The sequence below is a fragment of the Enhydra lutris genome, unplaced genomic scaffold (assembly GCF_002288905.1).
Source record: "Enhydra lutris kenyoni isolate GAN:26980312 unplaced genomic scaffold, ASM228890v2 scaffoldscaffold29, whole genome shotgun sequence".
In the NCBI taxonomy this organism is placed as follows: domain Eukaryota; kingdom Metazoa; phylum Chordata; class Mammalia; order Carnivora; family Mustelidae; genus Enhydra; species Enhydra lutris.
The window spans coordinates 17962209-17974609 of record NW_019154113.1 but is presented as its reverse complement, the minus strand read 5'-3'; the positions used below and the strand labels follow the sequence as shown (position 1 = coordinate 17974609).

At 44.2% G+C, this 12401-nt stretch overlaps 1 protein-coding gene across 3 annotated transcripts in view; it reads left to right on the top strand.

The window, feature by feature from the left end:
* Positions 1 to 12401, top strand: part of LOC111152664 (Bloom syndrome RecQ like helicase) — a 91709-nt gene that overhangs the window by 66220 nt on the left and 13088 nt on the right. For all 3 annotated transcript variants that reach the window (XM_022511213.1, XM_022511216.1, XM_022511214.1), the window contains 3 exons: positions 889 to 1084; positions 3660 to 3850; positions 7982 to 8129. In XM_022511213.1, coding sequence (XP_022366921.1) covers positions 889 to 1084; positions 3660 to 3850; positions 7982 to 8129 — 535 coding nt within the window. The remainder of the gene's footprint in view (positions 1 to 888; positions 1085 to 3659; positions 3851 to 7981; positions 8130 to 12401) is intronic.

The following is a 12401-nucleotide window of genomic DNA, read 5'->3' as shown; positions in this document are numbered from 1 at the left end:
CCTCAGCCGCAGTCTGGCTGCCAGGTAGTTCTGCTGCTTTTGAAATACTGTTCTTGCAGCCGCTCTTTATTTTCTTGAACGGGGGGGATGTCTTGCAGCTTTATTTCTATAATAAAGCTGGAGATGTAATGGTTTTGTCTGGGTTAATAAGTCCTATATTTGCAACTGAAATGGATCTTCTTGAAAATGATTTTTTTTTTTTTTAACTAAAAGCGGATTTATGAAGCTCCTGAAATTTAACTGTCACCTTTCCTGTCCTAAGTAATTTGCATAGGCCAATACCACAGTCTGCAGTATTTTTTGTAGTAGAAGCACCTCACAGACTTTTACCCACGTGAGTTCCAAGAAAAATTTCACAAGTTTTTCCTTTGAAATCAGCTGTTGAGGAAAAGGAGCCTGTGTGTGATCCGTCAGCTGCTCCCACTGGGAGCACAGATGGTAAGCACGGGGGCAGATGAGAATGCCATTGTCCCCAAAGCATCAGAAAAGCTGACATTGGTGACATCTGGGAGCAAAAGTCCTGGGAACGCTCGTTTGTGACAGTGCCCCCATGCCTCCATATCAGCAACAGAAGAGAGCAAGCAGTGGCCATCCCCCCAAGACATGATGGCTCTTGACTCTGGCCCCTTCCATGATACCAGATCCCACGAGAAAGTACCTGCTGCCGTGAGCTCCTCTTCACCTTCTCGGACTTTCCTAGGATTGCAGATTATCCATAGGAAAACCTCACATTAGTCATCCTCAGTAATGAGACCAAGTTAGGATACTAGATTGCGGGATAGAGTACACTTTAAAGTAAAGCGGAGGATAGAGCTTTTCAAGGCGCCTGTTACTAAAATGTCCCTTTCCATCTGTTCTGAGCCTAAGAGGCATGTACTGTTTCCTCAGGTTATCTGTGCAACAATAGCATTTGGAATGGGGATCGACAAACCCGACGTGCGGTTTGTGATCCACGCGTCTCTCCCTAAATCTGTGGAGGGCTACTACCAGGAGTCCGGCAGAGCTGGGAGAGATGGGGAGACGTCGCACTGCCTGCTCTTCTACACCTACCACGACGTGACCCGGCTGAAGAGACTCATCCTGAGTAAGCCGAGTCCCGGGCCCCTGGGGTCTCCCGGGAGCGTCTGCTGCTGGCTTTCTTTAAGTAGTTATACAAGCGTTACACAGGCTTGTCATGTAAAACTCAAATGGTGTGGACGTATGTATGTAGACATGGACACAGTGGAAAATGTCCAGACCATGCCTTGCACGCAGTCTGGCCCTGGAAAGTCACTCCAGCTCTTGGCTTCCTGTGTAGCCTTCTAGATCCAACCTCTCCATGCATGCTTGCATGTAACTTGTATTTCAAACATGCAGAAACGAATGGGAAAAAGAACAAACCCTCACATACCACCAGGTTCATAACCCCCCCCATATATCCCTCTCCTCCCTCAGCCGTCCACTCACCCATCAGAGAGAAGCAATATCCTGTATTAGGTGTTTATCCCTGCCAAATGCATATATTTTGCCATTTGTGCTTAGGATTATATTATATGTAGACGTATAGTTTGTTTTCAGTCTACACTAGGATGTAATTAAGAATCCGACTGATACGTGTAGTTCGACTGCATAGCATTCCATGTCCGTTTACCCAGTCCTCTTGGACGAGAGACCTTGACTGTTTGCTGTTCTGTGCGGTTATCAGCAGCGCGGTGCTGAGCACCTGTTGCACATATCTTTGGGCATTTGTGCCGCTGTCTGTCTAGGATAAATTTCCGGACCTAGACTTGCCAGGTTAAAGTGAATTCATATTCTAGAATCTTATTGTGCCCTTTGCCCATTTTTCTACTAAGTTGTGATAGTTAAGTACATTTCCTAAATAAATTTGCTATTTTAAGACCACTTCTGAATGGATCCTGCCACAGGCACTGTACATGGGGTATGACACTTAACCAGGCGCTGTGCCGAATATCCGGTGACCTTTTGTGCCCTTCATCCCTGGTTTTCAAGATGGCGTTCACCCCATGGTGAAAGGGAGTTTCTTTAAGGTTTTGAAACTTGCCTCCAAGAGCGCTGATGAGCAGCAGTAGTGGTAGGACTGGGGGGCCAGGGGGAGTGCAGATCTGGTGGTAGATAGATGACGTTGTTTAGCACCTACTGTATGCACTGTCTTAACTGCTTGATTACATCCCTTCATCCAGTCTTCACAACAGGTCTCACAGGTACTACTGTTACTGTCCTCATTTTACACAGGAGCACGGCAGATGTAGAGCCGGTAGGTCACGGAGCCCTGATGGAGCCCAGGTCTGTCTAACCTCCAAAGCCCATGTCCCTTGCACTCTACTAAGATGATTCTCAGTGAGAGCACCTGGGTGGCTCAGTTAAGCCTCTGCCTTCAGCTCAGGTCATGGTCCCAAGGGTCCTGGGATTGAGCCCCAAATCGGGCTCCTTGCTCAGCGGGGAGTCTTCTGCTCAATTAGACCCTGCCTTTCTCCCTCTCATGCTCATGCACACGTGCTCTTTCTCTCTCTCTCTCAAATAAATCTTAAAAAAAATAAAGATTTTCAGTGAAAAAAGTAAGACTTTAAAACTTAGTGTGACATGGGGCACCTGGGTGGCTCAGTCATTAAGCGTCTGTCTTCGGCTCAGGTCATGATCCCAGGGTCCTGGGATCAAGCCCCGAATCGGGCTCCCCGCTCAGCGGGAGACCTGCTTCTCCCTCTCCCACTCCCCCTGCTTGTGTTCCCTCTCTCACTGTGTCTCTTTCTGTCAAATAAAATCTTCAAAAAAAACCACAACAACTTAGCATGACCATTTGTGTTTTTAAACAGAGCCTATATTAAGTTAGATCCAAATAATTCAATAAGCATTTAAGTTTTAAACACTTAGCAACATAAAAAAAAAAGGAATACTCATAAAATAGAAAAAAAAATTTATTTTCAATTCTTAACGAACCTCAGATTGCTTACAAACGGAAAGTATGTGCATGTGATTCTCAAACCTTGAAATTAGATTAGACACTGCCACCCTTATTTCCTGTTTCACATGGATTTTTCTGGAGGTTCTTGTATTTATCACAGCAACTGCCAAAACTTCAGTTTCACAGAGATGGCATTGGAAGGAGTATAGGCAGCATGACCTCAGAGTGGCAGTTTGTATGGTGTTCAAATATTGCTGTGTTTCCCTTAAATTTAAAATACCCTGCCAGCACCCCCATGAGTTCACTGCAGCACCCCGGGGCTCCTTGGCACGTGGCTTTGGAACCGCTGCCATAACTGCTCTGATCCCAGGCACCGGGCGGGGGGGTGGGCGCCTGGCCCACTGCCATGGTTGCTTTGCTCTGCTGACTTCAAACGTCCAGCTGAGCTGGCGTGCTTGTCTGATAAATACAGTAAATTTGATTCACATCTTCATCATTGGGAATCATGAAGATTCGGAAAATTTTTTCAGCTACTCCTGGTGACAGTCTTCATTTATTCCTATAAAACTAAAAATCTGAGGGATAAACATAAATACACGATTTGTCATAATATAGAATGATGTCGTATGATATATGGTGCTATTAGTAATTTTATTTCAATTAGTATTTAAAGTTATATGAATCTATTCCAAATATTTGTGTTATTTTCTTGTTTTCCTACTCTAATAAGTATTTTTATTTTGTTTTTTACCTTTTTTAGTGGAAAAAGATGGAAACCATCATACCAGAGAGACTCACTTCAATAATTTGTACAGTATGGTGCATTACTGTGAAAATATAACAGAATGCAGGAGAATACAGCTTTTGGCTTACTTTGGTGAAAATGGATTTAATCCTGATTTTTGTAAGAAATACCCAGATGTTTCTTGTGATAACTGCTGCAAAACAAAGGTAAAATAAGAAAGTTTTAAGTTCCTTGTGATTCAGGAAATTGCCAAGACTTTAATTTGGCAAAGTTAGATACAAGTTAGGTTACCTTAAGTGGGCCCTCAGGGACTAAATCAGGGAAAGGTGGCTTCCTCCCCATGGTAATTTGGAATAGAAACATTTAATAGTAATTCTGTGGAATAGCTTTTGAATTAGAAGCCTATAAAAAATACCCTGGACCCATCCCAAATATTGAGGTTTTATATGTGTACAATAGGATATTTTAGAAGTATCATTCATCTATAAATATCCAAAAAGATCCAACATGGGCAGGAGAATATTTAGATTCAAATCCCAATATATATTTGAAGTTCTTATTCTGAAGAATTATAATAACTAGTATACTATGTGTTTGAATCAGGTCAATTACGTTATACTATAAATTGGTTGTTTAAAAACTATGAAGAATTGGGGCGCCTGGGTGGCTCAGTGGGTTAAAGCCTTTGCCTTTGGCTCAGGTCATGATCCCAGGGTCCTGGGATCGAGCCCCGCATTGGGCTCTCTGCTCAATGGGGAGCCTGCTTCCTCCTCTCTCTCTGCCTGCCTCTCTGCCTTACTGAATAGAGTGCACAGAATACAGCAAAAAACCCTGAAGTCTGCTTGTCTTATAAGACTCATCTGAGGGTGCGCCTGGGTGGCTCAGTGGGTTAAGCCTCTGCCTTCGGCTCAGGTCATGATCCCAGCAACCTGGGATCGAGCCCCGCATTGGGCTCTCTGCTCGGCGGGGAGCCTGCTTCCTCCTCTCTCTCTGCCTGCCTCTCTGCCTACTTGTGATCTCTGTCAAATAAATAAATAAAATCTTAAAAAAAAAAAAAAACTATGAAGAATTAATGGCAATTTGTCTGCCCTAAAAATAACCATGAGAAGTTAAATTCAGTCATTAGGTACTTAATTTTACCTCTCATGGTAATTCTGTGTTCTAATGTCTCCGTCCTTTACAGTTTACAGAGCATTTTCATATTCGATACGTTATTTGAAATGTCTGTGCAAGTTACTGGGGACTCACAAAAGAGCAGCCTGTTCATAGACTGGAGGGGGACAGACACGGCACTGATGAGCGCCGTCACAGAGGTCACGTGACGAGCGCAGTCATAGAGGTCTGCGGCACTAGGCAACGCAAAGGGTTGGGTCTGCGGATTCGTGGCCCGTGCTACTTGGACGTTGCTGATCAGTATCCATTCTTGTTTAACAAACGTTTGTTGAGTGCCTGCTGTGTGGCAGGCGCTGTTCTAGGAGATTGGGATGCATCCCTGAACAGAATAAAAAGATCCCTGCCCTTGTGGGCTTACATTCCCACTGAGGGAGGCTGAGTACGGACAGTGTAAGGGCACGGGAAGCACAGCGGTGTGGGAGCCTGGCGCAGTGAGTGGGATGCCAGGAGCAGGACCAGGTGCGTTGGCCCAGGGAAGTCTCCTCACAGAGATGCAGCCTGCCTGAGCCACGGACACCTGAAAAGGGACTTAGCTGAGCCATTCCCTGGACATGGGCATTCTTGGCTCCCAGATGTGGGGGGCATGCCTGTGCATTTGAGGGATAGCAAAGGGAGCCCGTGTGGCCAAGCAGGGCTAAAAGTCAGTTGGGGGAAAGGAAGCGGCCGGCCAGAGCCGCAGCTGGAGGGGTGGTATGACTGACCCTCGGCAACAAGGCTTGGGGATGGCCGTTTGGCAGGCCAGATCAGTTCAGTCTGGGGTGTTTTGAGTTAGATAAATCTGTTAGTTTTTTCAGAAATTCTGAAAAGGGGCTTGTGGTACCTACCAGTTCAGGAGTGGTTGGCATGCAGATGGTATCCATAAGAGCAGATGAAATCTTCGGGGGTATAAGGTTAGACCAAAGAAAAGAAAACCGAGTGACCGAGTTCCAGGACATTAAGAGATTAAGGAGAAGAGGAGGGACTAGGAAAGGAGACCAAGAAAGAATTAGCAAGGTAAGGGGAAGATCAGAAATCCGTACAGGAAGCGTTTCAGGGAGGAGGGAGTGCTCATTGCTCCAGTGCTGCCGCTAAGCCGAGTAGGGAAGGAGCCCAGAAGACACCACTGGCTTCAGCAGGAAGCGTGGATGGAGTTGTCTGACAGGTCCAGTAGAGAGGGACAAACCTGCAGGCTTTCATATATATATGAATATACAGAACTTTTTCAAGTTTTGCTTCAAGGATGACCAGAGAAGTGTAACAGCAGCTGGCGGGGAGGGGGAGTCAGGAAAAGACAGGAGAAGTAACATCTGTTAGTGCTGGTAGGTACGCACCTGCAGAGGATGGAAAGCTGATGTGTAAGGGATGGGGAGAGCTGCTGAAGCAACGTCCTTGGATAGGCAGGGGCGGTGGGGAGAGGGATCTAGTGTGCGAGTCTGGAGATTGCCTTCAGGCAGGAACCGAGAGAGTTCCTCTCTAAGCACGAGGATGGAGAGGACTGTGGATGTTTGCTGGTGATAGGTGTGAGGGAAGTTTGCGAAAGCTCTCTTGTGGTTGTTTCAGGTTTCCCAGTGAAGTAGCAGGCCAGGTCGTCAGCTGACAGTCAGGACGAAAGCGGGAACTGAAGAGAAAGGAGAAAGTAAAGTAGTCGGGTCATCTGGGACAGCGGTCAGCAAACCTTATCTAAAGGGCCAGAGTGCATAGTTAGGCTTCGGGGGCCTTAGAATCACGGGCTCTGTCTCAAGTACTCAACTCTGCTCTTTTAGCCCAAAAGCAGACATAAACAATAACTACATCGATTTTTCATGGCTATGTTCCAGTACAATTTGACGTACGGAAACAGGTATCCAGCTCATGATCCATAGCGTGCTGACTCCTGTCTAGGACGGAGGAGTGCGAGACCAAGGATGTGTGATGATTACCCGGCCACTTGGAGGGCCCACTTGAGGTCTGTGACCATTTGTTGAAAGTACACACTTTCAGCATGGTTGTTTGTGTCTCCAGCCAAGGTCAGCTGCCAAGGTTTAGGCACAGAGTGGTGAAGAGTTGAATCTTGAGTGTATCATCAAGCAATGAATGGGATGAATGGACCTAAGGACAAAGCTGAAGGCCCATGAGAGGTAGTATTGTAATGAGGGTAGTATTGTAATGAGGGGCTGTGGAATCCAAGCTGACTTAGGGGAGCATCCAAGGATGGGAATGAGAGGATAGGCAGGCCCAGTGGGCTGTTGGAATCAGAATATACAAGATGGCATGAAGGGGCATTCAGAGAATGAAGGGGTCTGATTTTAGTGAGTCCAAGGTGGTAGGTGTGATCAAGGGAGTGGCTGGCATATGTGGAAGATGGGGTTACTGGGGCAGAGGAGATCAAGATGCCAGAGGCCAAGATGGGAGGATCATCTGTCCCCTGAGTCACCAAGAATTAGGGCAGGGATGGTGTCAGAGAGAATGACAGAGCACTGTTTCATGATGGTTCTGGATAGAGTCTCAGAGTCACTACCAGCTGTTAGAATAAGACAGGAAACCTGTTAGTCTTGAGATTGTGGGATTGTGGCAGAAGAACAAGGGTTAGACCGTGAGGAGGCTACATAGACTGAGGCCAGAAGCATAATGCTGCTTTTTAGAACAGTGGCTGGTTAGTATCGCTAGTTTGGAGATCTAGGCTAAAAGAAAGCAGACGGATCATACAGTAATGGGGGCTTTAAAAAGTAAGCAGAGTTTGCAGACCAGTGAGGAGAAGGAAAAAGGAAACTAACAGGAGATCATTAAAAGCGTTGACTGTGACACCCCATAAGCCATCAAGCCCCAAAAGCAATCAGAACTCCCAGTTTGCATGGTTGGACAGTGTTTTTATCCCAGGAATCACCATCCAAGTAAGAGAGCACTGATCTAGAGGGTGTGAAGGGCTTGAAAAGGGAGAAAGGATATTCCTCCCCACAGCATGCTGTCGGGCAATTGAAAGACTGAGATGTATGTCTATAACCCAGTAATGACATAGATGTGGTCGTGCTAATGTCCTAGACACAATGTTAACGTAAGAGCTTAGAATAGAAAGAACATCTGAAGTTTGGGTTTGGATCTTGGTTTTGGTCTGGAAATGGTTTGTTATGAGACTATCACAGTATGAAACCCTAGTGATCTCAGTATCATCTTAATTACAGCAGAAGGTAATCTCTTCTTACTCACAGGATTATAAGACAAGAGATGTGACCGATGATGTAAAAAATATTGTAAGATTTGTTCAAGAACATAGTTCATCACAAGGAACAAGAAATAAAAACCACATAGGTCCTTCTGGGAGATTTACTATGAACATGCTGGTCGACATTTTCTTGGGTAAGTTATCTTTTTTATTGTTTGAGTTATAGTAATCAAAATTGAACATCTAGAGGCACCTGGGTGGCTCAGTCTGTTAAGCATCTGCCTTTGGCTCAGGTCACAATCCCAGAGTCCTGGGATTGAGCCCCGCATCAGGCTCCCTGCTCAGCTGGGAACCTGCTTCTACCTCTCCCTCTGCCTCTGTGTGCTCGCTCGTGTAGGCGTGCACTCTCTCTTTCTCTCTCAAATAAATAAATATTTTTAAAAATAAAATTGAACATCTAAAGAATTTATCACAAGTACATAGAAAAAATCTCTCTTGCCTGTCTTCTTATAGAAATTAAAGATTTCAGAATAAAACTTTTTCGAGTAATGAAAGAAAGTTAACTTTAATGAATTATACCAATTGTTTGTATAGAATTTATATGTTCCTAAGGTGAGGTTTTCACATTCAGAAAAGCAAATAATGGGGCACAATGGATGAAGGGGATTAAGAGGTACAAACTTACAGTTATAAAATGAATATGTCATGGGAATGAGAAGGACAGGATAGGAAATGTCATAACTGACTGCCGAGCATACATAACGTACAGAATTGTTGAATCACTGTGTTGTACACCTGAAACTGATGAAATATTGTATGTCAATTATACGACTATAAAGATAATAGTAATAATAAATACAAAGAAAATATTAAAGCATATACAATTTCATTGGAATGAGTGAAATACAACTTGCTTGGAAAATTACCTGTTGAGGGGCGCCTGGGTGGCTCAGTGGGTTAAAGCCTCTGCCTTCGGCTCGGGTCATAATCCCGGGGTCCTGGGATCGAGCCCTGCATCGGGTTCTCTGCTCAGCGGGGAGCCAGCAGACTCCCTCTCCCTCTCTCTCCCTCTTTCTCTGCCTGCCTTTCTGCCAGCTTGTGGTCTCTGTATGTCAAATAGATAAATAAAATCTTTAAAAAAAAAAAAAAGAAAATTACCTGTTGAGTGACTTCCAGGTCCAGATGGCAGCTTGGGCAAAAGGACACCTTCTTCTTTGTTTGTTAGAGGCCCTATTTAAATAATAGGAAACAAAATGGGGATTCACTTCATTGAGGCATAGAGAACCAGAGAGAGACATCACCAGATTCAAGATATTTCAAATCTTTTAGGAAATAGAAACACGGTGACAAGTGGAATGAAATACAATAAGACACCTGCAGAATGAATGTAGAGTGAGAGTCATGGCGGGGGGCGGTGCTTGACCAGGCAGAACTGCGTTATCAGGCCTCAGAGTGAGTCTGCAGGTCCAGGGGATGGGAGTGAAGAAAGCAGGGGAGCCAGAAATAGGAGGAAAGAACTACATCAAATGCCAGCCTGGAATTGATTCTAGAACAAAAATGAACGCTGTGAGGAATAGAAGGGCAGCTGAGTTAGGGGCCAGAAGCCCTAAGTAGCATTTGGGGACCACCTAGCCCACCCACTCACCCTAAAGCAAACCTGAATATTCCCATTCAGGGGAGGAATTTGAGGGGAAGTAGATAGAAAATAACAGAGGAAGAGCACCTGGGTGGCTCAGTCAGTTAAGCATCTGACTCTTGGTTTTGGTTCAGGTCATGAATTCAGGGTCATGAGATTGAGCCCCGTGTCGGGCTCTAAGCTCAGTGGGGAGTCTGCGTGAGATTCTCTCTCCCTTTGTTCCTCCCCACCGTGCACTCATACTTCTCTCTCTCCCAAATAAGTAAATAAAATCTTTAAAAAACATTTTTTTAAAATAACAGAGGAAATCCACCTTAAAAGTTTAACCTGATCCCTGAAGGTTAAGTACAACTGGACAACCAAGAGAAACCAAGTAAATATTTGACCCTGGGGATAAAGAAAATTTAGAAAGTAAGCAGTAGCTTTAGGAGGCATAGAGGAGAAACTCCTAATTTAGAATCTTCACCAAGACTTCAGTAACAATAGAATGTTACCGAAAAGAAACAAAGAATGAGAACTGTTAAAATTTTTATTTATTCATCTCTTTAATTTTTTATTTTTAAGTAATTTCTGCATCAACATGGGGCTCAAACTCACAACCCTGAGATCAGGAGTCACAGGCTCCTCCGACTAAGCCAGTCAGGCGTTCTAAGAGCTGTTAAAAATTTTAAATGATTGGAGCACCTCGGTGGCTCAGTCGGTTAACTATCCTCCTTCAGTTTAGGTCATGATCCCAGGGTCCTGGGTTTGAGCCCCATATCGGGCTCCTTGCTCAGCGGGGAGCCTGCTGCTCCCTCTCCCTCTGCCTCACTTCCTGGTTTGTGCTCTCTCTCTCTCAAATAAATAAATAGAATCTTTAAAAAAAAATTTTTGTTTAATGATTGACAAAGTAAGTTTAGTGGAAATGTTGAAAGGTAATGTCAGAGTTTTCTAAGACCTGAGCAAAAAGATATATGGAAAATATAAGGAAAAATATAGGTTAGTTCTTAGGAGATGTGAAATCTGACAAAATTTTTGAATTAGAAAATAAAGAGATGGAGTTATCTAATCAGTGATAAGAGAAAATTTCCCTGAGTGAAAGAGAAAAAGACCTTCAGATTAAAACGTCCACTGAATGCCAGAGGAGATGCTTTATGAGATTTGAGAACAACAAGAATAAAATGAAGTTGGGGAGGAAAAACACTTCCTCCATCCTGTTAGATTTAGTGGTTGGGGGCCTGTGAATTAAACTGACAAAAGACAGATTTCATAAAAATGTGACTAAAAGGGCCAATTAAAATTGAGGCTTATATACCATGTTAATAATGGAAAGGGAGGGGGAGAAGAACACTTACGGGAAAACAAATGGTTTTTTGGAAAGATAAGGGCCCTTAGGAGAATAGATGAGAGGGAGATAGGATAGTTTTGTTACAGTGTTTAGGAATGGTATGGAGACTTCTCATCTTCGATGATAAGTAAGAATCAGTCTTCTTCGGTTGCTCCCAGGGAGAGAATTTATGACAATTGGTGGGGGGGTTTGGGGGAGGTCTGCTTTTTTATTGCAGATAAGAGGTTTCAGGAACTCAAGTGCCTTCTGCTCAAAATAATTTTTATGCCACAGTGGCATATTCTGGACCCCTTCCGAGATAATCCTGAAAACTTTGGAAAAAAGAAACCAAAGCCAAACCTGTGATTAATATCAGTGACTAGAGCCCAGAAGGCAAAGAAAGTGATACCATGGGGCGCCTGGGTGGCTCAGTGGGTTAAGCCTCTGCTTTCGGCTCAGGTCATGATCTCAGGGTCCTGGGATCGAGCCCCACATCGGGCTCTCTGCTCAGCGGGGAGCCTGCTTCCTCCTCTCTCTCTGCCTGCCTCTCTGCCTGCTTGTGATCTCTGTCTGTCAAATAAATAACGTCTAAAAAAAAAAAAAAAAAAAGTGATACCATAAACAGAGGAGCTGACCCATGGGTCCAGGGAGAAGGAGGCCCGGATCCAGGGGTATGCAGCAGGTCCAGTAAGCAGTCTGTGCAGGTTTTAACAAAGTCAAGAAAAACAGGTCCCAAGCAATGTGAGAAGGAATAAGAAATGAATTTTTTTTATGACAGTAAAGAATGCAAATGTTAATTCTCAACAGAAGGAGAAAGGCATTTAGAAATTCCATGGGAAAGATTATACAAAGAGAGCCAAGGTCAAATGTAAAACAAGGGAAGTTGTTATACAATTTTGAGTAATTGATAAGCATCCGAAAGCAATCCAGTCGTCTGGGTGCTGGGTGCGGTAGACATTCTCTTGAGGGTTACACAGGAGTCAGGACCTTCTAAGTAGGGAAGGAAATGTATCATAAACACTGCTGACAAACTGCAACAGTTACAGGCAACCTTATGGACTGAAATACGTTTAGGGAACAAGACAAGATGTGTTCATCTTAATGATGTAAAAATAAAGGTACAATAAACAAAAGGGGGAGCACTCGGAAGGCTTGGGGTGCTAATAACCTCTTATGTAAAAGGTAGAGAGGAACCAGAAGTTCTGTCTAAAGTTACAAAATAGGGTCATCTGGGTGGAACATCTACCTTTGGCTTGGGTCATGATCCCAGGGTCCTGGGATCGAGCCCTGTATCAAGCTCCTTGCTTGGAGGGGAGCCTACTTCCCCCTCTCCCTCTGCTCGCCACTTCCCCTGTTTGTGCTCTCTCTCTTTCTCTGTCAGATAAATAAAATCTTTTAAAAATAAATAAAAATAAAGTTACAAAATCATCAGTTGATTAACCCATATTATATAACTAGCCAAGTTTGGGTCGAGGTGAAGTGTAGGGAGTAGTGTCAATGAGATGAAGCCTCATCTTTCATAGC